Genomic DNA, 27,958 nt, shown 5'->3' on the forward strand with positions numbered 1-27,958 from the left:
TATGCTATTAACAATATGCGTAATCACCTGTAGCCCAACTGATAGCACCATAGTGGCTATAAATGGGCAACCCCATGCCTATATGCATTTAGCCTGTTGAGCTAATCATTAGCTAGATCACAAATGTGATCTTTTTAAGTAAGTAGCATTATATTGATTAATTTTATATCCCCAAAAACGTACATGAACACAGTGAATATAATGTAGGCCTAACTGTTAGGGTAACTTGGGGTATAACGCCACCGTTGGTAGCACGACCCCTGCCTGTACTTCTTCTTTAAGAAAATGGTTAAGAAATTATTTGCTTAATAAACTAAAAATGTAAAATAAAGTAACACAATAAAATCACGAGGCTATATACAGGGGGTACCGGTACCAAGTCAATGTGCGGGGGTACGTAATAGTCGAGGTAATTTGTACATGTACAGTGGGGGAAAAAAGTATTTAGTCAGCCACCAATTGTGCAAGTTCTCCCACTTAAAAACATGAGAGGCCTGTAATTTTCATCATAGGTACACGTCAACTATGACAGACAAATGAGATTTATTTTCTCCAGAAAATCACATTGTAGGATTTTTTATGAATTTATTTGCAAATTATGGTGGAAAATAAGTATTTGGTCAATAACAAAAGTTTCTCAATACTTTGTTATATACCCTTTGTTGGCTATGACACAGGTCAAACGTTTTCTGTAAGTCTTCACAAGGTTTTCACACACTGTTGCTGGTATTTTGGCCCATTCCTCCATGCAGATCTCCTCTAGAGCGGTGATGTTTTGGGGCTATCGCTGGGCAACACAGACTTTCAACTCCCTCCAAAGATTTTCTATGGGGTTGAGATCTGGAGACTGGCTAGGCCAATCCAGGACCTTGAAATGCTTCTTACGAAGCCACTCCTTCGTTGCCCGGGCGGTGTGTTTGGGACCATTGTCATGCTGAAAGACCCAGCCACGTTTCATCTTCAATGCCCTTGCTGATGGAAGGAGGTTTTCACTCAAAATCTCACGATACATGGCCCCATTCATTCTTTCCTTTACACGGATCAGTCGTCCTGGTCCCTTTGCAGAAAAACAGCCCCAAAGCATGATGTTTCCACCCCCATGCTTCACAGTAGGTATGGTGTTCTTTGGATGCAACTCAGCATTCTTTGTCCTCCAAACACGACTACTTGAGTTTTTACCAAAAAGTTCTATTTTGGTTTCATCTGACCATATGACATTCTCCCAATCCTCTTCTGGATCATCCAAATGCACTCTAGCAAACTTCAGACGGGCCTGGACATGTACTGGCTTAAGCAGGGGGACACGTCTGGCACTGCAGGATTTGAGTCCCTGGCGGCGTAGTGTGTTACTGATGGTAGGCTTTGTTACTTTGGTCCCAGCTCTCTGCAGGTCATTCACTAGGTCCCCCCGTGTGGTTCTGGGATTTTTTCTCACCGTTCTTGTGATCATTTTGACCCCACGGGGTGAGATCTTGCGTGGAGCCCCAGATCGAGGGAGATTATCAGTGGTCTTGTATGTCTTCCATTTCCTAATAATTGCTCCCACAGTTGATTTCTTCAAACCAAGCTGCTTACCTATTGCAGATTCAGTCTTCCCAGCCTGGTGCAGGTCTACAATTTTGTTTCTGGTGTCCTTTGACAGCTCTTTGGTCTTGGCCATAGTGGAGTTTGGAGTGTGACTGTTTGAGGTTGTGGACAGGTGTCTTTTATACTGATAACAAGTTCAAACAGGTGCCATTAATACAGGTAACGAGTGGAGGACAGAGGAGCCTCTTAAAGAAGAAGTTACAGGTCTGTGAGAGCCAGAAATCTTGCTTGTTTGTAGGTGATCAAATACTTATTTTCCACCATAATTTGCAAATAAATTCATTAAAAATCCTACAATGTGATTTTCTTTTCTCATTTTGTCTGTCATAGTTGACGTGTACCTATGATGAAAATTACAGGCCTCTCTAATCTTTTTAAGTGGGAGAACTTGCACAATTGGTGGCTGACTAAATACTTTTTCCCCCACTATAGGTAGGGGTAAAGTGACTATGCATAGATAAACAGCGAGTAGCAGCAGTGTAAAAACAAACGGGGGGGTGTCAATGCGAATAGTCCTGGTGGCCATTTGAGGGTAGAAGCTGTTAAGGACCCTTTTGGACCTAGACTTGGCACTCCGGTACCACTTGCCGTGCGGTAGCAGAGAGAACAGTCTACGACTAATTGCACTATAACGGTGACTTAGTGATGAGCTTTGAGGGCACTATGGTGTTGAACACTGAGCTGTAGTCAATGAATAGCATTCTCACATAGGTGTTCCTTTTGTCCTGGTGGGAAAGGGCAGTGTGGAGTGCAATAGAGATTGCATCATCTGTGGATCTGTTGGGGTGGTATGCAAATTGGAGTGGACCTAGGGTTTCTGGGATAATGGTGTTGATGTGAGCCATGACCAGCCTTTCAAAGCACTTCATGGCTACAGACGTGAGTGCTACGGGTCCATAGTAATTTAGGCAGGTTCTTAGTGTTCTTGGGCACCGGGACTATGGTGGTCTGCTTGAAACATGTTGGTATTACACACTCAGTCAGGGACATGTTGAAAATGTCAGTGAAGACACTTGCCAGTTGGTCAGCGCATGCTCGGAGTACACATCCTGGTAATCCGTCTGGCCTTGTGAATGTTGACCTGCTTACTCACATCGGCTATGGAGAGCGTGATCACATAGTCATCCGGAACAGCTGATGCTCTCATGCATGCTTCAGTGTTGCTTGCCTCGAAGCGAGCATAGAAGGGATTTAGCTCGTCTGGTAGGCTTGTGTCACTGGGCAGCTCGCAGCTGTGCTTCCCGTTTGTAGTCTAATAGTTTTCAAGCCCTGCCACATCCGATGAGCGTCGGAGCCAGTGTATTTGTACATTCAACATGCTGGTAGAAATTAGGTAGAACGGATTGAAGTTTCCCTGCATTAAAGTCCCCGGCCACTAGGAGCGCTGCCTCTGGATGAGTGTTTTCCTGTTTGCTTATGGCCTTATACAGCTCATTGAGTGCAATCTTTGTGCCAGCATCGGTTTGTGGTGGTAAATAGACAGCTACAAAAAAAATTGGTAAATAGTGTGGTCTACAGCTTTTCATGAGATTCTCTAACTCAGGCGAGCAAAACCTCGAGACTTCCTTAGTATTAAATTTTATGCACCAGCTATTGTTTAGAAATATACACAGACCGCCACTACTTGTCTTACCGGAGTCAGCTGTTCTGTCCTGCCGATGTAGCGTATATCCCGCCAGCTGTATTTTATCCATGTCGTCGTTCAGCCACGACTTGTTGAAACATAAGATATTACAGTTTTTAATGTCCCGTTGGTAGGATAACCTTGATCTTAGGTCGTCCAATTTATTTTCAAATGATTGAATGTTGGCTAATAGGATTGATGAGAGAGCCAGTTAACTCGCTCGCCATCGGATCTTTACAAGGCACCCCGACCTACGTCCACGATATCTCCGTCTCTTTCTCATGCGGATGACGGGGATTTGGGCCTTGTCGGGTGTCTGTAGAATATCCTTTGTGTCCGACTCGTTGAAGAAAAAGTATTCGTCCAATACGAGTTGAGTAATCGCTGTCCTGATCTCCAGAAGCTCTTTTTGGTCATAAGAGATGGTGACAGAAAATGATGTACAGAATAAATTACAAATAACGCGAAATAACACACATAATAGTACAATTGGTTAGAGGGCCGTAAAACGGCAGCCATCTCCTCCTGCGCCATTTTAGAGTGCATATCCTTTTAAGCTTGGAAAAGAGACTCTTAAACCCAGACTTGGACCACACACCAACTCCACTGAATAGCAGGCTAGTGATTGCTTTGCCAGACTTCCAAACCGATTTCCAACTTGTTGTTTAATGTTTATGTCCAATGGCCGATGAGCACCGATACGTTTGATCTATAATTTCTCTTCATATGACAAGGATTGAAAAGGATTTGCCAGTAGATTTTCCACATGATTCATGATGATGACTGCTTGCTAGCAAAGATTTTGAAAGTATGATGTTTACATGATCAGTCCAATCAAAGCTACGGTAGATATAACGTGATTTGACATTTTATCTGTGGCCAATGACCTTGAGCCTTCTTGGATGGGCACTTCTAATGTAACTCTATGGCAGCACCCAAGGGGCTTGAATTTTTGAGCTCTCCCCGTAGATTTTGCTGTGACGTAGTGTCCCCATGAGTGACAGAGCACTAAGCCAATCACGGCGCAACTAGAGAATATGACCAACCCATACGCTATGTATTTTTTGCTGGCTGCCCCACCACCACAGAAAGCACTGAGCTAGGCTGAAACACCTGCATTTTGTAGCTGCCTTACTCAGGAAAGCAAAACAATAGACAATATTTGAATGTGGCTTTATTAACTCAATGTTGTTATTATACTTTTTTTTACATTGTTTGCAAACATATATGTGACACGTATTAATGCCCAAATAACATGCAAAACAGGCAAATTAACTGGTGGGGCTCTGACCCACCTGCACTGAATGACGGGTCGCCACTGGTGGCGGCAATGATTTTGCCGTGGCGTATCGCCACAGGTGAATGAATGCAGCGAAAACACTGACATAGACCCTGTGTTCGATGACACTTTGACAAGTTAGCGGTTTATTTTCTGGACATTGCTACCTAAAATGCCTGTATAATATAATAATATAATAATATTCCATTTAGCAGACGCTTTTATCCAAAGCGATTTACAGTCATGTGTGCATACATTTTTACGTATGTGTGGTCCCGGGGATCGAACCCACTACCCTGGCGTTACAAGCGCCATGCTCTACCAATTGAGCTACAGAGGACCACTTCTACTCCTTAATCTGTAAAGGTAATTGGGTTTTGAAATGGCATTTTGTCCCTGATTTTAATTGCAATTGCTCAAAATAAATTGACTTTTGCTCTTTTGAAGCATTTCTATGTTTTTAACTAAAATATTTATTTTGGGCTTGATGGAAAGGACCTCTTCTCTTCCTGAAAATGTTTTACTGGAGGAATTGCTTCAATATGAGGCAATATGACCCTATTAGGTGACCAGAACTAGCCTACATTCTATTACCTGTTTGTGGATTAGCCTATACAAGGTATCTCTGGCCACATTTACACAGGCAGCCCAACTATTATATTTTGGCCCCAAATTTGACTTTTGACGGATCAGATTTAGATATTTTGCCTATAAAACATGTCTCATGAAACCGCTCGCATGTGCGGTGTGCTTTTGACATAGGTGTTTTCCGGCTAATTGCATTATGGAACTAACATTTGCGTGCAGTTTACTGCCTTTTGCGCATTGCTGCGCTTATAATGTGAAGAAATAATAGTTAATAATTTTATGCTAAACGTTCTGATCTGTTGTATGAGCCTCACTGCTAAATTTTTATTTTTTATAAGGACTACTGGTTGTATGAATATGGGATCCATCGTTCCACAATTGTCCCAGAGTCTGTTTGGAGTAGGCTATTTATTATTCGCACAGAACGACAAGCTGACCAATAAAATAAGTACACTTTTTCTACTATGGGAGATAGTAGATTTACATAGGCTAGTGATTTTGCCGTTGTTTATTTGTCTTGTTGGCTGAGGAAAAGTGAATGTGGACAATTATTCGATCTTCAACTTGCGCATCGGAATTTGGTAAGAAGGACGCACGACTTTGCATCCTCAAGTTGCATGTTCTATTAAGATGAATTACAATAATCGAAATGTGATTTCTGTCATTCTGAGCACTGTGGTTACGCACTAATCAGGTTACGTACCCAATGCATATGGCTCCAGTAAATGTCTTCAATGTCCGGTAAATTAAAATACTGCAGGCACCACATTTTCCTAACGGAAACCATGTTCCGGCAGTACTGCTCTAACCTCTAATTTTGCATGGTTTTATGGGATCTGTCAAATAGGCTTATGTGTATTTTTGTCGAGCAAAACTTTGTGGAAGGTACTACGCTGCATAAAGACTCCCCCCGCGCACTCAACATCGTCTAGGTACATCGGTTTCCTTGTAGGCTTATTTGGCGGGGTAACTGTGAAGTGAGCTTTAGGCTATTGCCTGTTTTTGTTTGTCTTTTATTAAATCATGCAGAGCTGTTCTTTATATGGCCTAAAATAAATGTGTTCATATAGGCAGAATATTTTATATAGGCTATAGCATAGGGAATTTTGATCAGTTATGAAAATAAAACAGTTCATGCGGGGGATGGGGGGGAATGAACTGGTAAAAGGCAGACATTTGGATGTTTCAATAAAAAAATAAAATTGAAACATTGTGATTTTAGAGACACAATATAACAATATCGTATGATTAAGGGGACTACAATCAATTTTTTAATGGGCTCTCACCATCATCCTTATCATTAGGCTATTCACATAATTAAATCAAGTCACATGAACAATTCGATCACCCACCATTCATTCATTGACATCAGTGACGAGAGACACATTGGGTCTAACAACAATAGATCTAGGACTATAATTTAATATTTCTTTGTCATGACATTTCATAACCTGATTACCAAAGAATTTTGTTTATAAGCCCACAAGGCGACTCATTTGTCATTATAAATGTCCTGAATAATGGAAAGGAAAATACTGTTGGGTGTTGCGCAATAGCCTACACAATTGTGCACAGTGGACTAGGTGTCCAATCTGACGCACAGAAACGTGAAAACATCCAGTAGCCGTTAACCGCACCATCGATGTGCTTGTGAAACTACCTCCCAACTTCCTTCATACTGGACACAGACATAAAAATGGTATCCACGAGTTCATCTGACTCTGGGGAAGTAGATAAAGAGCCTCATTGCCAAAATCCCGAAGTATCCCTTTTAAGGAAATACCTGCAGTCAACTTGTGCAATACATTAGGCGATAAAGAAGATCGCCGCCTTCATTTCACATGTCACAATTTTTCATTATGAAGCTTACCGCTAGTCCCCAGTCACGTGGTGTTTGTTTACAAGTACACAACGACGAGAGACCGGAGCCTTGTGAATCACTCACTGTTGTGCAGCACGCGCCAGGTGATCTAGTAACAGTATGAAATTCACAATTAAATGTTTGCCAGCTAGATATCTTATAACTATTAAGTTAACTGTGTAAAATGTACTAAAATGCTCTGCAGTTGTGAATTTGGTTTGCTAATTTAGTAGCTAGTTAGCTAAGTGGTTTGTTCCTTCCAAAATAAAGCTTTGCTTGGTAACAGCAAAGAATCACCTCCTGAATCAAGAGCCTTGCTGTCTAATATTTGTTTTGTGGGTGCAGCAAACTGTGAGTAGCATTTTTTTAGTTAGTTGTTTAACTTTAGGAGCTGGGATGTCGGTCCTGCAAATAGTTTAGGTCAGAGACTATAAAATGTTTGGTGCGCTCATTAGCATTTAGTTAGCATTCTCTATGGGAATGTACATGTACTTGTTAGCATTGCTAACCTTTGGATTACTAACTGAGGTTTGAAATTGGTGCCCCTTGTGTTCAGTGCCGGTATTACCGAATATCCCGGTATGGCACAAGGTCGGTATGACTATCTGGATACCGCCCAAGTCTAATCAGCACACAGTCTGGACACTTTCCTGTATTTATTCTGTCAACACTGTAGAAACTAGATATAGGCCTAGATATTGTAGGCCTATAGGCGTGTTTAAATGAGTTCCCCAGCTAGCCGTTCTGTGCACACTAAAATCACAATGTTTCCATTTCTATAGCTAGTCATGTTACAAAGTTTAGAAAAAAATTGAAACAACCTAATGTTGGCCTTGAACCATCCGAATATTTTATACAATATTCTGCCCATATGAATGAATGCAGCTCATGCTTCCTGTGACTTTGCATTCAGCTCAGATTTATTTTTTATAGACCAAGAAGAGCTATCAAGGTGTGAAATAATATTAACATGGCGTACTTATAAAAAAAAAAAATAGAGCCTTTACAATTTTCTCCGTGAGCCAGCCGTTCACCAGCCAATGCGCATGGGCTAAAGTGGCCAACAAAGGAGTTTGCTTCTGCTGCAGCCTTCGCTGTACAATATAACGAGTGGTGGTGGTGCTTCGGTCAAATAGACTACAGGTTAATTAAGCGCAACACAAGCCTGTACTGCTCTGTTGAATGATGGCTCAGAATTACATAATTGCATTTTTCGTTCTTTTCTTTTGTTCAACACGTTTTTTCTGGATCCAAAAGGGGCTTAGGTGATGGGCGTGGCGGGGGTGCAGTTGGCCCGGGTGCAGAGGCCCCCCATCTTGGTGGTGTAGAGGACTGTTTAAGCCAATTTCCTGCAATTCTACACATTTCTCCATGCCGCTGAGCGAAAATGTTGCAGTTTTAAATCAAATTTCCTGCGGTTTTACATATTCTGCAATGGAGCTGAGAACGTTTTGCAATTTTAAAGCAAATTTCTTGCAATTCTCTGCGTTTTGCCAAGTCTAATTCTGTTCTTTTGAAAACAAAATATAATATTGCAGATAGATTGTGGCTTCCATCAATGTAATTGTCTGCATCATTTCCAATCCCCCATTTTTTTGGTATATAAACATATTTTAATATTTTCCTTTATTATTTTCCCCTAACCTTACCATCCCTCTCCTAATTGGAGTAAACTAATGAAAAACAACACTTAGGTTGCTACTTCCAGTTTATACATACTATATACGTTTTACAGACACAGTATATTTTACAATAGTTACCTTTTGTTTGTTTTTAGTCCCATCCTTCAGCTCCACTTAACCACAACCATCTATCTCTGAACACCATCCAGTTTTGATTTCTATTTGCCATATAGTTTTCAACTGTGCTGTGATATTTCACAAAAGTTCTGAACCTTTCTATTCTCATAGATTTTACTGATTTGTAAATTAAAAATATTTTTTGCTAAGAGTATTATTATATTATTGATCGATTGACTATGACTTTTCAAATCACCCAGCAGTGCTATTTGTAGAGTTAGCTCCAGGTAAATGTTGCAATTCTTCAGCCGTTCCTGAACCTGCGACCAAAAACAAGCTACATATGGACAGTACCAAAACAAGTGATCTAATGATTCTGTCTCTTTACAGCAAAATCTGCAGAGCTGGGATCGTTGTATCCCCCATATACAGAACCAGTCAAAGATTTTCTTTATTTTTACTGTTTTCTACATTGTAGAAAAATAGTGAAGACATCAAAACTATGAAATAACACATATGGAATCATGTAGTAACCAAAAAAGTGTTAAACTAATCCAAATATATTTTAGATTTGAGATTCTTCAAATAGCCACCCTTTGCCTTGATGACAGCTTTGCACACTCTTGGCATTCTCTCAACCAGCTTCATGAGGTAGTCATCTGGATTTCATTTCAATTGTGTTGTGACAAGGTAGGGGTGGTATACAGAAGATAGCCCTATTTGGTAAAAGACCAAGTCCATATTATGGCAAGAACAGCTAAAATAAGCAAAGAGAAATGACAGTTCATCATTGCTTTAACACATGAAGGTCCGTCAATATGGAACATTTCAAGAACATTGAAAGTTTCTTCCAGTGCAGTCACAAAAAACATCAAGCGCTATGATGAAACTGGCTCTCATGAGGACCGCCACAGGAAAGGAAAACCCAGAGTTACCTCTGCTGCAGAGGATACATTCATTAGAGTTACCAGCCTCAGAAATTGCAGCCCAAATAAATGCTTCACAGAGTTCAAGTGACACATCTCAACATCAACTCTTCAGAGGAGACTGCAAAGAAACCACTACTAAAGGACACCAATATGAAGAAGAGACTTGCTTGGGCCAAGAAACACGAGCAATGGACATTAGACCGGTGGAAATCTGTCCTTTTGGTCTGATGAGTACAAAATGTGAGATTTTTGGTTCCAACCACTGTGTCTTTGTGAGTTGCAGAGTAGGTGAACGGATGATCTCCGGAAGTGGTTCCCACTGTGAAGCATGGAGGTGTGATGGTGTGGGGGTGCTTTGCTGGTGACACTGTCTGTGAATTATTTAGAATTCAAGGCACACTTAACCAGCACGGCTACCACAGCATTCTGCAGCGATACACCATCCCATCTGGTTTGCGCTTAGTGGGACTATAATTTGTTTTTCAACAGGACAATGACCCAAAACACACCTCCAGGCTGTGTAAGGGCTATTTTACCAAGAAGGGAAGTGATGGCGCGCTGCATCAGATGACCTGGCCTCCACACTCACCCGATTTGAGATGGTTTGGGATTAGTTGGACCGCAGAGTGAAGGAAAAGCAGCCAACAAGTGCTCAGCATATGTGGGAACTCCTTCTAGACTGTTGGAAAATAATTTCTCATGAAGCTGGTTGAGAGAATGCCAAGCGTGTGCAAAGCTGTCATCAAGGCAAAGGGTGGCTACTTTGAAGAATCTCAAGTCAAACACTTTTTTGGTTACTACATTTCTCAGCCAGGAGAAGATAACAGATGGTTAATTATACATGCATGAGCCATACATTGACACAAGTCCAAAACGGAAGATTTAAAAAATACCGACTGAGTTTTCAAGATCCGGTTCAATCTCTTTGTATTGAGCCTCTAATTTTGAACAACTGTTGAACAAAAGTATGTGGACAAGAGCTATTCCTCGGGAGCTTCATGAAATGGGTTTCCATGGCCGAGCAGCCGCACACAAGTCTAAGATCACCATGCGCAATGCCAAGCGTCGGCTGGAGTGGCGTAAAGCTCGCTGCCATTGGACTCTGGAGCAGTGGAAACGAGTTCTCTGGAGTGATAAATCACGCTTCACCATCTGGCAGTCCAACAGACAAATCTGGGTTTGGCGGATGCAAGGAGAACGATACCTGCCCCAATGCATAGTGCCAACTGTAAAGTTTGGTGGAGGAGGAAAATGGTCTGGGGCTGTTTTTCAAGCTTCTGGCTAGGCCCCTAAGTTCCAGTGAAGGGACATCTTAATGCTACAGCATACAATTACATTGTAGATGATTCTGTGGCCACAGTTTGGGGAAGGTCCTTTCCTGTTTCAGCATGACAATGCCGACGTGCACAAAGCTAGGTCCATACAAAAGTGGTTTGGAAGAACTTGACTGGCCTGCACAGAGCCCTGACCTCAACCCCATTGCACACCGTTGGGATGAATTGGAACGCTGACTGCGAGCCAGGCCTAATCGCCCAACATCAGTGCCCGACCTCACTAATGCCCCTGTGGCTGAATGGAAGCAAGTCCCCACAGCAATGTTCCAACATCTAGTGGAAAGCCTACCCAGATGAGTGAAGACTGTTATAGCAGCAAAGGGGGGACCAACTCCATAATAATGGCCATGATTTTGGAATGAGATGTTTGACGAGCTGGTGTCCACATACTTTTGGTCATGTAGTGTATACTGTCACTCTGCTAAGAAAACAGAGTAATTTTGTTAGCTAGGCTAATTGTGCATCATTTCTCATTCAGTGAGCAGTAGGCCAACAAACTGTTCGTGTGTGCATGTGCTCACGACTCGGTGTGTGGCTCGCTAGCGCTTGGGAGGTCTACAGTCTGTTGGCAGCGAATTCCACACGAGTAGCTCTCACCCTTGTTTATTTACAGTTCATTTTGAGACCTAATTGCCATTGTGGCGGCTATTGATCCTGGAGTGGCCCGGCAATGGCCATCAATCGTCCGCTGTCGACGTCTGTAGCCATGAAGTGCTTTGAAAGGCTGGTCATGGCTCACATCAACACCATTATCCCAGAAACCCTAGACCCACTCCAATTTGCATACCGCTCCAACAGATCCACAGATGATGCAATCTCTATTGCACTCCACACTGCCCTTTCCCACCTGGACAAGAGGAACACCTACGTGAGAATGCTATTCATTGACTACAGCTCAGCATTCAACACCATAGTGCCCTCAAAGCTCATCACTAAGCTAAGGATCCTGGGACTAAACACCTCCCTCTGCAACTGGATCCTGGACTTCCTGACGGGCCGCCCCCAGGTGGTAAGGGTAGGTAACAACACATCTGCCACACTGATCCTCAACACGGGGGCCCCTCAGGGGTGCGTGCTCAGTCCCCTCCTGTACTCCCTGTTCACCCATGACTGCATGGCCAGGCACGACTCCAACACCATCATTAAGTTTGCCGACGACACAACAGTGGTAGGCCTGATCACCGACAATGATGAGACAGCCTATAGGGAGGAGGTCAGAGACCTGGCCGTGTGGTGCCAGGATAACAACCTCTCCCTCAACGTGACCAAGACAAAGGAGATGATTGTGGACTACAGGAAAAAAAAGAGGACTGCGCACGCCCCCATTCTCATCGACGGGGCTGTAGTGGAACAGGTTGAGAGCTTCAAGTTCCTTGGTGTCCACATCACCAACGAACTATCATGGTCCAAACACACCAAGACAGTCGTGAAGAGGGCACGACAAAGCCTATTCCCCCTCAGAAGACTGAAAAGATTCGGCATGGGTCCTCAGATCCTCAAAACATTCTACAGCTGCACCATCGAGAGCATCCTGACTGGTTGCATCACCGCCTGGTATGGCAACTGCTTGGCCTCCGACCGCAAGGCACTACAGAGGGTAGTGCGTACGGCCCAGTACATCACTGGGGCCAAGCTTCCTGCCATCCAGGACCTCTATACCAGGCGGTGTCAGAGGAAAGCCCTCAAAATTGTCAAAGACTCCAGCCACCCTAGTCATAGACTGTTCTCTCTGCTACCGCACGGCAAGCGGTACCGGAGTGCCAAGTCTAGGTCCAAAAGACTTCTCAACAGCTTCTACCCCCAAGCCATAAGACTCCTGAACAGCTAATCATGGCTACCCGGACTATTTGCACTGCCCCCCCACCCCATCTTTTTACGCTGCTGCTACTCTAATTATTTATGCATAGTCACTTTAACTCTACCCACATGTACATATTACTTCAACTAGCCGGTGCCCCCGCACATTGACTCTGCACCGGTACCCCCCTGTATATATAGCCTCCCCACTTTTTTTCTCAACACTTTTTTGTTGTTTTATTTTACTTTTTTAGGGCTGTAAGTAAGCATTTCACTGTAATGTCTGCACCTGTTGTATTCGGCGCATGTGGCCAATAAAATTTGATTTGATTTGTCCACAAAGGGTAATGGACAATTCATCCAGCCTGTCCCAATTTCCTCACTGGCAATCTGTAGGCGTACAGCACTGCCTCATACAGAGTTAGTGAGAATGAATTGAAATTTATATTGAGTTTACACGAGTCTAGACCAGCGTTTTCCAAACTCGGTTCTCGGGACCCCAAGGGGTGTACGTTTAGTTTTTTGCCTTAACATTACACAGCTAATTCAAATTATTAAAGCTTGATGATTAGTTGATTATTAAAATAATCTTATTGCTTGGGCTAAAGCGTGCACCCCTTGGGGTCCCAAGGACCGAGTTTGGGAAACCCTTGTCTAGACTAATGAGATATGTGCAGCATCTATCCTTCTTGGTCATTTTATGGAGGATATTGCATGGTGGTTAGGCTACATGTGAGGCCAAACCATTGCCTATTTTTCAGACTGCTGACTTACATGGGCACGCTAGCCTGGGCTTGCAGACAAGTGACAGGTCTGAGCAAGACTTTCAAACTCCTGACAGCCTTATGTAAATCGAAAAATATCCATTTCATCTTTGTTTTTTTATGCAAAAGTGGTCTTCTGTAAATTTCAGGAATTAAAAAACAAACATGAAATGTATATTTTTCGATTTACATAAGGCTGTGTCAGGAGTTGGAACATGGTCCTCTGTAGCTCAATTGGTAGAGCATGGCGCTTGTAACGCCAGGGTAGTGGGTTCGATCCCCGGGACCACCCATACGTGAGAATGTATGCACACATGACTGTAAGTCGCTTTGGATAAAAGCGTCTGCTAAATGGCTTATTATTATTATTATTATTATTATGTTAGTTTGAAAGTCCTGCTCAGACCTGTCGCTTGTCTTTTCAGGGCACAAATTGTTACCGCCTGAGGTTTGTCGACACATCTTGGACTCGGGAGTGATTTTGGACCTCTGAAAGAACAGATTCTCCCACACTCCGCCACAACCTGCTGCCACCCTGGCGATGTCAAGAGTCCCGAGTCCCCCACCCCCTGCGGAAATGTCCAGCGGGCCTGTGGCGGAGAGCTGGTGCTACACTCAGGTAAGAGACAGGTGGAGGTGTGGGGTTGGGGATTAGAATAATTATTTCATTTCTCAGGAGGTCAAAGCATGCATCTCTTCACTCTCTAAAAAATGCGGGTCCTTATGTACCCAAAGAAATGTATCAACATGTTGGGCATACTTAAATATTTCCAATATATTGCTTCCCATCTCTGGTTGCATCCCCCCCCACAGATCAAAGTGGTAAAATTCTCCTACATGTGGACCATCAACAACTTCAGCTTCTGTCGCGAGGAGATGGGCGAGGTCATTAAGAGCTCCACCTTCTCCTCAGGAGCCAATGACAAGCTCAAATGGTGCGTGGTGGACAATATTTTGTATTTGTTATGAATGAAGATCAGAATTCTACACAATGACTAAGGCATTATCTCCAGATGTTGTTGGTTGGAGAGTTAGCAACGGCACCAGTGCAAGCAGCCCAACTCTTGTGACAATGGTAGCTAACCGCTTTGATGAGAATGCTAACTGTGTTTAACTGTTGAGTATTGACTGTTCACTCGCTCATAATGCTAACAGGTGTCTGCGGGTGAACCCTAAAGGGCTGGATGAGGAGAGCAAAGACTACCTGTCCCTCTACTTGCTCCTGGTTAGCTGTCCCAAGGCTGAGGTGCGTGCCAAGTTCAAGTTCTCCATCCTCAACGCAAAGGGAGAGGAGACCAAAGCCATGGGTGAGTGGGGTTTGCAGTAGCCTCTCTGATAGAGAGCTCTGAGAATAGGATGGGTGTGCCGAGTACTCGGATAAAACGAATATCGTAACATACAGTGGGGAGAACAAGTATTTGATACACTGCCGATTTTGCAGGTTTTCCTACTTACAAAGCATGTAGAGGTCTGTAATTTTGATCATAGGTACACTTCAACTGTGAGAGACGGAAACAAAAATCCAGAAAATCACATTGTATGATTTTTAAGTAATTAATTTGCATTTTATTGCATGACATAAGTATTTGATACATCAGAAAAGCAGAACTTAATATTTGGTACAGAAACCTTTGTTTGCAATTACAGAGATCATACGTTTCCTGTAGGTCTTGACCAGGTTTGCACAAACTGCAGCAGGGATTTTGGCCCACTCCTCCATACAGACCTTCTCCAGATCCTTCAGGTTTCGGGGCTGTCGCTGGGCAAAACGGACTTTCAGCTCCCTCCAAAGATGTTCTATTGGGTTCAGGTCTGGAGACTGGCTAGGCCACTCCAGGACCTTGAGATGCTTCTTACGGAGCCACTCCTTAGTTGCCCTGGCTGTGTGTTTCGGGTCGTTGTCATGCTGGAAGACCCAGCCACGACCCATCTTCAATGCTCTTACTGAGGGAAGGAGGTTGTTGGCCAAGATCTCGCGATACATGGCCCCATCCATCCTCCCCTCAATACGGTGCAGTCGTCCTGTCCCCTTTGCAGAAAAGCATCCCCAAAGAATGATGTTTCCACCTCCATGCTTCACGGTTGGGATGGTGTTCTTGGGGTTGGACTCATCCTTCTTCTTCCTCCAAACACCATGAGTGGAGTTTAGACCAAAAAGCTCTATTTTTGTCTCATCAGACCACATGACCTTCTCCCATTCCTCCTCTGGATCATCCAGATGGTCATTGGCAAACTTCAGACGGGCCTGGACATGCGCTGGCTTGAGCAGGGGGACCTTACGTGCGCTGCAGGATTTTAATCCATGACGGCGTAGTGTGTTACTAATGGTTTTCTTTGAGACTGTGGTCCCAGCTCTTTTCAGGTCATTGACCAGGTCCTGCCGTGTAGTTCTGGGCTGATCCCTCACCTTCCTCATGATCATTGATGCCCCACGAGGTGAGATCTTGCATGGAGCCCCAGACCGAGGGTGATTGACCATCATCTTGAACTTCTTCCATTTTCTAATAATTGCGCCAACAGTTGTTGCCTTCTCACCAAGCTGCTTGCCTATTGTCCTGTAGCCCATCCCAGCCTTGTGCAGGTCTACAATTTTATCCCTGATGTCCTTACACAGCTCTCTGGTCTTGGCCATTGTGGAGAGGTTGGAGTCTGTTTGATTGAGTGTGTGGACAGGTGTCTTTTATACAGGTAACGAGTTAAAACAGGTGCAGTTAATACAGGTAATGAGTGGAGAACAGGAGGGCTTCTTAAAGAAAAACTAACAGGTCTGTGAGAGCCGGAATTCTTACTGGTTGGTAGGTGATCAAATACTTATGTCATGCAATAAAATGCTAATTAATTACTTAAAAATCATACAATGTGATTTTCTGGATTTTTGTTTTAGATTCCGTCTCTCACAGTTGAAGTGTACATATGATAAAAATTACAAACCTCTACATGCTTTGTAAGTAGCAAAACCTGCAAAATCGGCAGTGTATCAAATACTTGTTCTCCCCACTGTATATGGGAAATTTTCCGCGTACCATTGTGATACAAGTATTTTCGTGATACAAGTATTTTCGTGATTGGAAATAAATAATTTTCAGCTGCCAGCATGCATCTGTCTCAAGTCAGAGATGCTGCATGCTCTTAATGACTCAATTGTATAGTTATGTCTGTAAGAAATGGGTGGGCTGTATGTTGATGCTGCTGCTACGATTGGATGGAGCGCAGCTGTAACGCTCTTCAGCTCCTCATTGCATGACGATTTCTAAAGTCAGTTCTCCTCGCATGTTTTGCTCCGATCATTTAGATTGTTGCTGCCAGCTGTTTATATGATAAAAATCAGTGGGCAAGGACGTTTGCCAGTAAGCTAACAATGTGTAAAATATCTAAAAAGCGGAGCGAAGGTAGATCAAAAAGATGAAACTCATGATGTGCGAGTGACAGCAAAAATGCCTGCTGCAAGTTCTGAGAACACACACACACCTCCGCTGCTCCTGGAGCTTTTTGTGGTCTATAAACGTGCAAGGAGACTATTAGGTAGGTCTAGGCTATTGCCAATAACCATTTTAAAGCATTTTAGGCATTACGTTTTTCCTATTACAAGTATCATCCAATCTATCAACTGCCAATTTCGGATACGATTACGAATATGAATATGGCCAGATCGGCAAACCCCTATAGAATAGTGTGCCTGAACATTTTTGTCGTTGATCTCGCTCTCTCTCTTGTCGACATTGCAATTCAGCTTTTAGCTGCAAATGTGTACATCATGAAATAAAAAGTAGATTTGCAAATGGTTTTAAAGTATTACTAAGACAACCTTTACTGGGCCAAATCAAATCAGCTCACCGGCCAGATTTGGCTCGTGGGCCGCCTGCCGGTTGAAAACCCTTACTCTAGTTCAACACATGAGTCTTTTTATAAATAGAAGTGTTTCTCACAAACGTTTCCTCTCCTTGGCTCTGCAGAAAGCCAGAGAGCGTATCGGTTTGTCCAGGGGAAGGACTGGGGCTTTAAGAAGTTCATCCGCCGAGACTTCCTGTTGGACGAGGCCAACGGTCTTCTGCCTGATGACAAGCTCACCTTGTTCTGTGAGGTAAGACCCTGTTCCACTAAATGAGAAAGGCTTAAAAGAGGACATTTTCCTGTCAAATAATTAATCATCTTTAGACATTAGGCTATTTTTCAGGTCTGAAAACATCTGACGAACTTTAATTTTGTAGTGAAATGTTCCTTTAAACAAGAAGATGGGAAAATTCAGGAGTGTACAGACTGTCCTTTGTGTTAATTTCAGGTGGCCTGGTTTAGATTCCCCCTGTATCTCAGCTATTCATGTCTCTCTGAGGTTTGGTGGGCTGCTACAGTTGTCATTGTTTTAAGTGATTTAGGTGTTTTTGGGCGGTTGATATGGCTGTCTTTGTTTCATTGGAGCACATTAGTTAATATAAACGTCTCTTTTTGATGTGATTCGTTTGATCATTGGGTAAAGCGTCTATCATAGTCCAAAATGTGTACGCACAGCAGTGTTCTAGAATATTGGACTGTTGGCTTTCATACTTTTCGATTTCTCAACGCAGCTCAAGCTATTTTTCCAACTGTCAACAGGACTCGTACCGGAGCTGCGTTGGTTGGGAATTGTGGGGAGGTGCATGTTCGGGCTATGCGTCCCCCACGGATGGTGGTCTCAGAGCCGCGTAGCTATGTCACAATGGGACGCCGGACTATCGCTTCTCAGTGTCTGTGGACTTTGATTTATGTTTAAGGCAGTATGTATTTAGACAGAGCAGCTTTAGTGTCTTCACATTGTTGATAATTGTGACCAGGTTGGTTTGGTGGGCTAACTCTCTGGCTGCGTTTAGACAGGCAGCCAGGCCAATTCTGATCTTTTGTTCACTAATTGGTCAAAAGAACTGATGTGAAAACACCAATTAGTGGAAAAAATATTAGAATTGGGCTGCCTGTCTAAACGCAGCCTCTGTTTTCTCAAGGTGAGTGTGGTGCAGGACTCGGTGAACATCTCGGGTCAGAACACCATGAACATGGTGAAGGTGCCTGACTGCAGACTGGCTGATGAGCTGGGTGGGCTGTGGGAGAACTCGCGCTTCACCGACTGCTCCCTGTGTGTGGCCGGGCAGGAGTTCCAGGCCCACAAAGCCATATTAGCAGGTACAAACAGAACACACACACATTCATAAAATGCAGACACCTCCAATTTCTATTGAGGCCCAGTGGCATAATCTAATCTTTTAATCTAAAGAAATATTTGTATTTTCCTCAGCACGCTCTCCTGTGTTCAGTGCCATGTTTGAGCATGAGATGGAGGAGAGTAAAAAGGTGAGTCTGAGGCCCCTTTCCTCAATCTTCCTTCACTTGGATCCTCTTAACATGTTTGTATGTCCCAAAATATATCAGTGCGGGTTAAGAGTAGCCATCTTTTTTTTCTTTTTTCTTTTTAGCTTTATTTAGCCATGTAAATCATTGAGAACAAATCCACTTTTACAATATTGACTTCAAATTCATGTTTGTTTTTTGTTCTTGGCTTAACACGTTTGTGTAAAAAAAAGGTTGTTTCACTATTGTATTCCCTCTCTGCTGGTGTAATGGCATAATGTAACAAATAGAATGCAGACACACTTATAGTATCTGCAGCGACTTACTGTCAGTTCATAGTGAAAGGTGTTTTGTAGCCCGTTCTATTGCACAAGGCCGTTTGACGAAACCAAACAAGAGGGTTTCTAAAATAAAATAATCTCTCACTATACGCAAGGTCAACATTTCATCCTTTGCTGTCAAAGCAGCGCGAGCCCAGGAATTGCTTTTCTTCTCCTTTGTGTGCTTGCAACAATAAGAAATACAATTGTGAGAGATGCCTCAACCATTCTGAAATTCAAAAAGGTCATTTTTCAGTCGTGGAGCAAGGTTTTGTCCACCTTGCAATTTCAGACACATTGGTCAATGAAGAGCAAGGAGGGGGAAGACACGGAAATCTATTTTCTCTGATGTTTTAGTGGTATTTCCTATTTTGTAATTGAAAGGGCAGCTCTCAAAGTTCTCCACGAACATGTATCATGCACATGTTGTGCATTATTCCTCTTCTGCTTCTTCTCACATGGATCAATAATAAACTACTAAAAACACGTGCAATTTACATGTATCTCTCTCTGGCTTTCTCCTTCCCCCTTTCTCTCTCTTCCTCACCGTCTTTCTCGCGCGCTCGCCGTCTCTCCACCTCTCTCTCTACCTCTCCACCTCTTTAGAACCGAGTGGAGATCAACGACGTGGAGCCAGAGGTCTTCAAGGAGATGATGTGTTTCATCTACACAGACAAGGCCCCCAACTTGGACAAGATGGCTGACGACCTTCTAGCAGCCGCTGACAAGGTAGGGTGAATTTGCCCATTGATCAGTGTTTCGCAGTCTTGGTCCTGGGGACCCTAAGGGGTGCACATTTTTGTTTTTGCCCTAGCACTACACAGCTGATTCAAATAATCAACTCATTATTAAGCTTTTATTATTTGAATCCGCTGTGTAGTGCTAGGGGAAAAACTCAACGTGCAGCTGATCCTAGATCTGTACCTAGGCAAAACCTCACCCCGTAGTGACAAGGAAGCATCAAATCAAAGTTTATTGGTCGCGTACACAGTTTAGCAGATGTTATAGCAGGTGCAGCAAAATGCTTATGTTACTAGCGCCTAACAATGCAGTCAAATGTCAAGACAGGTACACAAATAATCTATTAAATAAAACAAAAAAAGAAAGAACAACAACTCAAGAAATGTTGGAACGAATCCAATTAACAACCCAAGTAGCACTGTAACAGTAATCCAAATGCAATCTATACCTATCTACACCAGATTAATTTACACAAGATGTACTAGGAATGATATGTACAGCAGTGGATACAGTACATTAGTAAGCGCAAGAATACAGAATATAAATAAATATGCGCTGTGTATAAACTATTTAATTAAAATGCAATGTACGGTAGTAGAAATATTAGAATGAGCTATGTCAAGAATACAGTATACACTACCCCCATAGCAAAATGGATAGAATTGCAGGGTGTTGGGCTGACCGCACCACCCTCTGGAGAGCCCTGCGGTTACGGACGGTGAAATTGCCGTACAAGGCAGTGACACAGCCCAACAGGATGCTCTCAATGGTGCATCTGTAGAAGTTTGTGAGGGTCTTAGGGACCAAGACAAATTTATTCAGCCTACTGAGGTGCCTTCTTCACTACACTGTCTTTGTAAAGGCACCATCGTTCCTTTTTAAACCTCTGAAATCTTTAATTAATAATCTCAATTTTATCTTTAGTTTTCTGGCTGAGTAAGTAGCCTATAATGACCTACTCTCCATACACAAATAGTTACATTTTAACTTGACAATATCATTTACATAGATTGTTTGGAGGGGGAAAAATTTGTTAGTTAGCGATTTTGAACAGTCAGCAGTCTATTGTTGTAGGGCACTATAAAATCATATATTTTGCTAAATTCAGTTTTCCTGGTATAGTTTTTCAAGGTTTCCGAGTTTTCACTCTCCCACTTTTTAATAGAAAAAATACAAATTGGATGTTCTAAGTGCACGACATCAGGAGACCATTTTTGAGGTCTGGGAACAATAAAATAAAATAAACATTTGGGAGGTGTAGTTGTCCTTTAATTCAATTGTGCACCTAGCAAGATACCTTTGTTTGGCTAGCTGTGTTTTTGTACTGTACAATGTACAGCGTAGGCTACATGTGACGGCAGAGTTTGCAAAACCAATGCCCCAAGATTGATAAAAATCATCATGATATCATTATGCCAGGTAGGCCTACTTTGCAGTCAACATTTAATTGGGAAGATTTTGGGGGAAAGCGTTAAGAAATGTTAATTCAAACAGAGAATGATGACTGAATTGCGCATCGTAAAGACTCACCCAAGACTTCAGACCAAACTTTTCGAATTCTGTGAGCTGCTCCACGCGACAACATTTACATTTACATTTTAGTCATTTAGCAGACGCTCTTATCCAGAACGACTTACAGGAGCAATTAGGGTTAAGTGCCTTGCTCAAGGTCACATCGACAGATTTTTCACCTAGTCGGCTCGGGGATTAGAACCAGCGACCTTTCGGTTACTGGCACAACGCTCTTAACCACTAACCACAACCAGTTGAGAGCTGCACGCTCTTGCTACCTGACAGATTATTCAGCTCAAACTAGGTTATGTGTGCGGCGTGAGTGTGATACATAATCTACAAAAAAAACTTAACGGCTTCAGGAATTCGTCAGTTTTTTTCATCAATTATTTAGCCTAGATTGAAAATGGCATTATTACAAAAAAAATGTCACAGGCCCAAGCGGGCCTCTGACATGGATGATTGACTGGCCTGGAGGGTTGTCGAGCCCTTTACAATACCCATGAAAGGTTCTAATGGAAAGATTGTCTGTAAAAACCCTTTGCCCCCACCTGAGCACATTGCCTGCCACTTAGAATAACTATTTTCATAGAAGATTAATTTTTATTAGTATTTTGTTAATCTGTTTGTCCTCATTTCATGTTCTCTCTCTCTCTCTCTCTCTCTCTCTCTCTCTCTCTCTCTCTCTCTCTCTCTGTCTGTGTCTGTGTCAGTATGCTCTTGAGAGGCTGAAAGTGATGTGTGAGGATGCGCTGTGCACCAGTCTGTCTGTGGAGAACGCTGCAGAGATCCTCATCCTGGCAGACCTGCACAGCGCCGACCAGCTCAAAACACAGGCTGTGGACTTCATCAACTAGTGAGTTAACTACTGTACTGTGTGTGTTCGTGGGGGGGGGTAGCAGTCTCCTATACTAGTGTTTCTTAATCTTGGTCCAGGGGACCCACATGTGGGGTGCACATTTTAGTTTTTTTTTTTTTTTTTGTCTCTCCCCTCCTGTCTCTAGCCATGCTGCCGAGGTGATGGAGACGGCGGGCTGGAAGTCCATGGTGGCATCCCATCCTCACCTGGTGGCCGAAGCTTACCGCTCGCTGGCCTCGGCCCAGTGCCCCTTCCTGGGGCCGCCCCGGAAGCGCCTCAAACAGTCTTAACACACATACCCCCCACCCACCCCCCTCGCACGCACAGGGAAAATCCCTCCCCACCACAATTAACGCCTCTCCCTCAACCCCTCCGACCCATATCTGAACCTGCTGTATTTGTATTCTAAGATGGAGGGGGAAAATGGAAGAGAAAATGGAGGAGAGGGCCGACAGTCGGCCTAAGAAGGGGATGTTTTGTTTACAACGAGCCGCTAGGCTACACTAAAAACCCTATTTCTCCTCAGCTCTGGCTTAATGAGGTCTGTGTTTGTTGTTGTGAACCCATAACCACAAGACCTGCGTCCTTCGATGACATGGGGTCAGCCACATCCCAGGATGTGGAGTCTACCAACTGCATAGGAGATTGGGGGGGAAAGAAATTGACAACTCCAACCAAGCCCACAAGAAACACTCTTTTGAACATGGAGGATACAAGAGGACGAGAGCAAAGTGGAGCGACGCAAAGCAAGGCCTTCACTGCACATGTGTAGATTAGCTTCGTCTGTCCCTTTCTCTGTTCTCATTGGTTGACAACCATAGGCGCAGGTGTCAATCGAAAAAGGGCCTATTTGATAGGCTGGTTAGGTAAAGGCAGCATGAAGGAATGGGCCTGTTTACCATGATGACCTAGGAGCCCAGGGCCAAGACCCTGAAGCCAAGGGCCTGTTCAAAGACTGGACAATATCAATGAAACCCTGTTTTTAAAGTAGTGGGAAAATGTTGCACTAATGTTACAGGTCAACCCTTTGTCAATCGCCACTGCAGCAGCAGTGATACAGAGTACTGTAATAGAGAAGCACACATAACACAAGCTTAGTGGGCGAAACCGTTGGACAAAAAACCCTTTAACCTTCAAGCTAGCGATGGGTCATTTTGACCCGAGGCATATTTTTTATCGTAGCCCAGAGATGGTTTATTAAATTCTTCAAGTTTTTCATGACTTTGTCAATCACTTGTTCTTAATAAATCTAAATAATTGTTTAGTGTTTCTGTATCAATGTGGACTCTTAAAAAAGTATACTGCTTTGGAGTCATTTTTTAAAACAACTTATCTATACCATCAGAGGGTGGAGGGGGACCTGTATCTGTGATTTTGACCAGATAGACAGATCATCTGCAGAGATACTGTATACAGGTAACTGCCAAAATAAAGGAAACTCCAACATAACATGTCTTTAATAGGGTGTTGGGCCAGAACAGTGCCAAGTAAGACAACTGAGATGGTAGCCTATGATTCGAAAAGTAAGATCTTTCATCTAACATATCTAGGGAATGCATGATTTATAATTTTTATTTGCAACCTGTTAAAATATGATCCAGAATTATCAGACTTATTTTGGGCTCTTCAGAGAATTTGCTGACATCTTTGTGCATATTGGCTTATAGACTATATTATTCACCACCTGAGAAAGTGGGAACTCAAAACACTTAGCTATATTGCTAACTCTAAATATGTTGTTGCTATATAGCCATTTAGGCTTATTTATTAATATATCACTAAATGTAAGCTAATATCCTACAAAAACTTTCCAGCGCTAGGCCTAGCCTATTTGATGTTGGCCTGTTTACTGCACATCGCGTGCTCTGCATCAAAACAACACTACAGCCTCCTCTGGTTGTAAAGTGGTGCCATGAACTCAATATTAAGAGGTGTGAAATAAATTATATACTCACAAAGCTGTGACTCCTCTGTAACTAGAACGACAGTAGATGGTTTTAAACTATTTTTCCCACAATTACAGTTTGAGCATTGGTCATGCTTGTGCTTCTCTGAATGCATCTCCCTCTGTGCGCACAGTGGGGAGAGTGAGTGGACAGGCAGATACTTTCATAGCAGGAATCAACATAATGCATAGGCTATTACTGTTGACCAAATAATGGTTTTAGAACAAGCTACAGAAAAGTAGAAAATTACCTACGTACGCAAAATGCTTCAGTAAGAGGAAGGCGGTGTCGGTAATTTTAGGTATATTGTCCCAGCTCTAAAACACACACACCCTTTAAACCCCCTATGCTCCTTTGAAACCCCTCTTTCAAAGTCACTGAAATCTCCTCTTCTAGCCATGTTAGCCAAAATAATGGGCATCTGGGCTTTTTATACCCTAAGCATGATGGGCTGTTAATTGCTTAATTAACTCCTGAACCACATCTGTGTAGAAGCACCTGCTTTCAATATACTTTGTATCCCTCATTTGCTCAAGTGTTTCTTTCATTTTGGCAGTGTCCTGTAGCACCCCATGTACTCACCTAAGATTGTACTTTTCTAGACCACGTATCTTATGACTGTACAAAACCAACATTTCCTTATTTTTGTGCATAATACAAATCTGCCAATGGTATACATACTTGATAGAACTGCAATACAGAACTCAGATACTCTGAATCTACACAGAGAGCTGTATTGGTGTGCATTATCCAAAAAGTAGTTATTCTAGGGAAAATCTAAAAAAGTTGTGATTTCAGGTTTCAGTGGAGACATAATATTAAGTAATGCATATCATCAGAGGGTGGAGGGGGACCTGTTGCAGTGATCTTGTCCTGAAAGACGGATCACCTGCAGAGATGGAGCACCTTATGTACTCGCCTTGGTTATAACTAGGTATGCGCATGTACAAAATCCAAATTACAATTGATATAGTTGCAGTCAAAACACCTTTATAAAAGTCTGTCAGTGGTATGAATACTTCGTAGAACTGTAATACAGAAACCAGCTATTCTCTGAATGTACATATAGTGCTGTATTGGTGTGTATTCTCTAAAACAAAAAAATCTATGGAAATGCTATTTAAATAACAGAATTCCTACAGATATAGGATCTTAATGTGAGACAGTTTGCCACAGCAGGAAAGTAATCCTGTAGCAACAGGAAATTTGAATTATGTGGATTATAATGGACATTTTTGTAGGGGTTGATACATGTTTTAAAGCAAATCAAGTCTGACATTTTTAAGTGTAAATTACAAACTTTAGAATCCTTTTTAAACATTGAGTACACTACAAGTTAATGTTTCCTGCAACAACAGGGTGATCAAATTAAGATCCTACATCTGTATAATATTCTCTAATATTTTACATGTGCAACTTGTTAAGATATTTTGGTTGCTATACAATTTGATTTAATGCGACTTTGAGGATTTGGGCATACTATTTTAAGCATGCATTAGCCCCTACCACTCCCATTGTTTCGCTAACAGTTGGTAATCCACATATGTAAAATATGTTGGTAGCTTGAGGAGTAAAGCAAAATTCTCTGCAAGAGACACAAAAAGAAGAGAAAACCCTCTCCCATATGGAACGTTGCTTGATCTGCATCTTATTTTATTAATAGAAAAGACAAAGTAGAGGGGATGGAATAGAACAATGCACAACGGAAAGTATTTTTTGGGGGTCATGATGTGTTGTAATTTTGTGTGTAGATCTGTCTTGAAATCTCTGGATTTCTGTTGGAAAAGCCGAGAGAAGATGTTGTGCACCAGTTACAATATGACATTAAGCTTCAATCGGGCTTCTATATATTTTTTTGTGATTTACTTTCTAGTTGTTTTTCCTCAACTGTCCTCGTTGTTTTTCATAGGAATTTGTACAGACACAAAAAGTATTTTTGAACGATGTAAACAAACATTTTCAACCATAAAATTGAAAAGCAGTTCTTTTTTTTGGGCTCGGCCCGGGGAGAGAATAATCAAATGAAGACGTTTTGTCAGAGAGAACCAGAATGTGAAAACGATGTATAAAAGCAAAAAAAAACAAAAATCTAATATTTGACTACGGTTTTTACCTGACTGCAAATTAACTTGGATATTCTCTTGGGAGAAGGAGCCATTGCCGTTTCTTTCCTGTAGACATGTCTGGTAATGCTTAGTTATTGACGTTTTTTCTCCCCAAAGGAATAAACCACAGCTATTTTGTAATGAATGCAGCACAGTCTTGGTTCATTGTGTGATAACATGTTTTATATGCATACACCTTGACTTATTCCACATTTTGTTGTTCCAGCCTGAATTCAAAATTGATTTCATTTATTTTTTTATCACCCATCTACACACAATACCCCATAATGACAAAGTGAAAACATGTTTTTAGAAATGTTTGCAAATTTATTGAAAATGAAATTCAGAAATGTATCATATACATACACTATTTGAGATTCTTCAAATAGCCACCCTTTGCCTTGATGACAGCTTTGCACCATCTTGGCATTCTCTCAATCAGCTTCACCTGGCATGCTTTTCCAACAGTCTTGAAGGAGTTCCCACATATGCTGAGCACTTGTTGGCTGCTTTTCCTTCACTCTGTGGTCCGACTCATCCCAAACCATCTCAATTTGGTTGAGGTCGGGGGATTGTGGAGGCCAGGTCATCTGATGCAGCACTCCATCACTCTCCTTCTTGGTCAAATAGCCCTTACACAGCCTGGAGGTGTGTTGGGTCATTGTCCTGTTGAAAAACAAATGATAGTCCCACTAAGCCCAAACCAGATGGGATGGCGTATCGCTGCAGAATGCTGTGGTAGCCATGCTGGTTAAGTGTGCCTTGAATTCTAAATAAATCACAGACAGTGTCACCAGCAAAGCACCACCAAACCATAACACTTCCTCCTCCATGCTTTACCATGGGAAATACACATGTGGAGATCATCCATTCACCCACACCGCGTCTCACAAAGACTCGGCGGTTGGAACCAAAAATCTCAAATTTATTTTCGGTCTAATGTCCATTGCTCGTGTTTCTTGGCCCAAGCAAGTCTCTTGTTATTATTGGTGTCCTTTAGTAGTTAATTTATAACTTTGAAGAAGGCACACCTGTTAATTGAAATGCATTCAAGGTGACTACCTCATGAAGCTGGGTGAGAGAATGCCAAGAGTGTGCAAAGCTGTCATCAAGGCAAAGGGTGGCTATTTGAGGGTGGCTATAAGTATACCATTATACTTTAGTATACCATAGCAACATCTGACAAAAATATCTAAAAACACTAAAGCAGCAAACTTTGTGAAGACTAATACTTGTGTCATTCTCAAAACTTTTGACCACGACTGTACTGACTCACGGGTGTGAATACTTACTTTAGAACACCTACTCATTCAAGGGGGCGGCAGGTAGCTTAGTGGGTAAGAGCGTTGTGCCAGTAACCGAAAGGTCGCTGGTTCTAATCCCCAAGCTGACTAGGTGAAAAATCTGTCTGTGCCCTTAAGCAAGGCACTTAACCCTAATTGCTCCTGTAAGTCGCTCTGGATAAGAGCGTCTGCTAAATGACATAAATGTAAAATGTAAGGGTTTTTCTTCATTTTTACTATTTTCTACATTTTAGAATAATAGTGAAGACATCAAAACTATGAAATAACACATATGGAATCATGTAGTAACCAAAAATGTGTTAAACAAATCAACATATATTTTATATTTGAGATTCTTCAAATAGCCACCCTTT

At 42.3% G+C, this 27,958-nt stretch overlaps 1 protein-coding gene across 1 annotated transcript in view; it reads left to right on the forward strand.

Annotated features, from left to right (window-relative positions):
• The window catches only part of LOC121566896 (speckle-type POZ protein), a 33,597-nt gene extending 7,147 nt beyond the window's left edge, over nt 1-26,450 (forward strand). Inside the window, exons 2-10 of the mRNA XM_041876809.2 lie at nt 13,928-14,121; nt 14,316-14,437; nt 14,658-14,809; nt 17,456-17,583; nt 18,476-18,653; nt 18,766-18,821; nt 19,745-19,867; nt 22,105-22,247; nt 22,396-26,450. Coding sequence (XP_041732743.1) covers nt 14,044-14,121; nt 14,316-14,437; nt 14,658-14,809; nt 17,456-17,583; nt 18,476-18,653; nt 18,766-18,821; nt 19,745-19,867; nt 22,105-22,247; nt 22,396-22,540 — 1,125 coding nt within the window. The 5' untranslated portion in view covers nt 13,928-14,043 and the 3' untranslated portion in view covers nt 22,541-26,450. The remainder of the gene's footprint in view (nt 1-13,927; nt 14,122-14,315; nt 14,438-14,657; nt 14,810-17,455; nt 17,584-18,475; nt 18,654-18,765; nt 18,822-19,744; nt 19,868-22,104; nt 22,248-22,395) is intronic.
• The last annotated feature ends 1,508 nt before the right edge of the window (nt 26,451-27,958 follow it).

The sequence above is a fragment of the Coregonus clupeaformis genome, chromosome 1, assembly GCF_020615455.1.
Source record: "Coregonus clupeaformis isolate EN_2021a chromosome 1, ASM2061545v1, whole genome shotgun sequence".
Classification (NCBI taxonomy): Eukaryota; Metazoa; Chordata; class Actinopteri; order Salmoniformes; family Salmonidae; genus Coregonus; species Coregonus clupeaformis.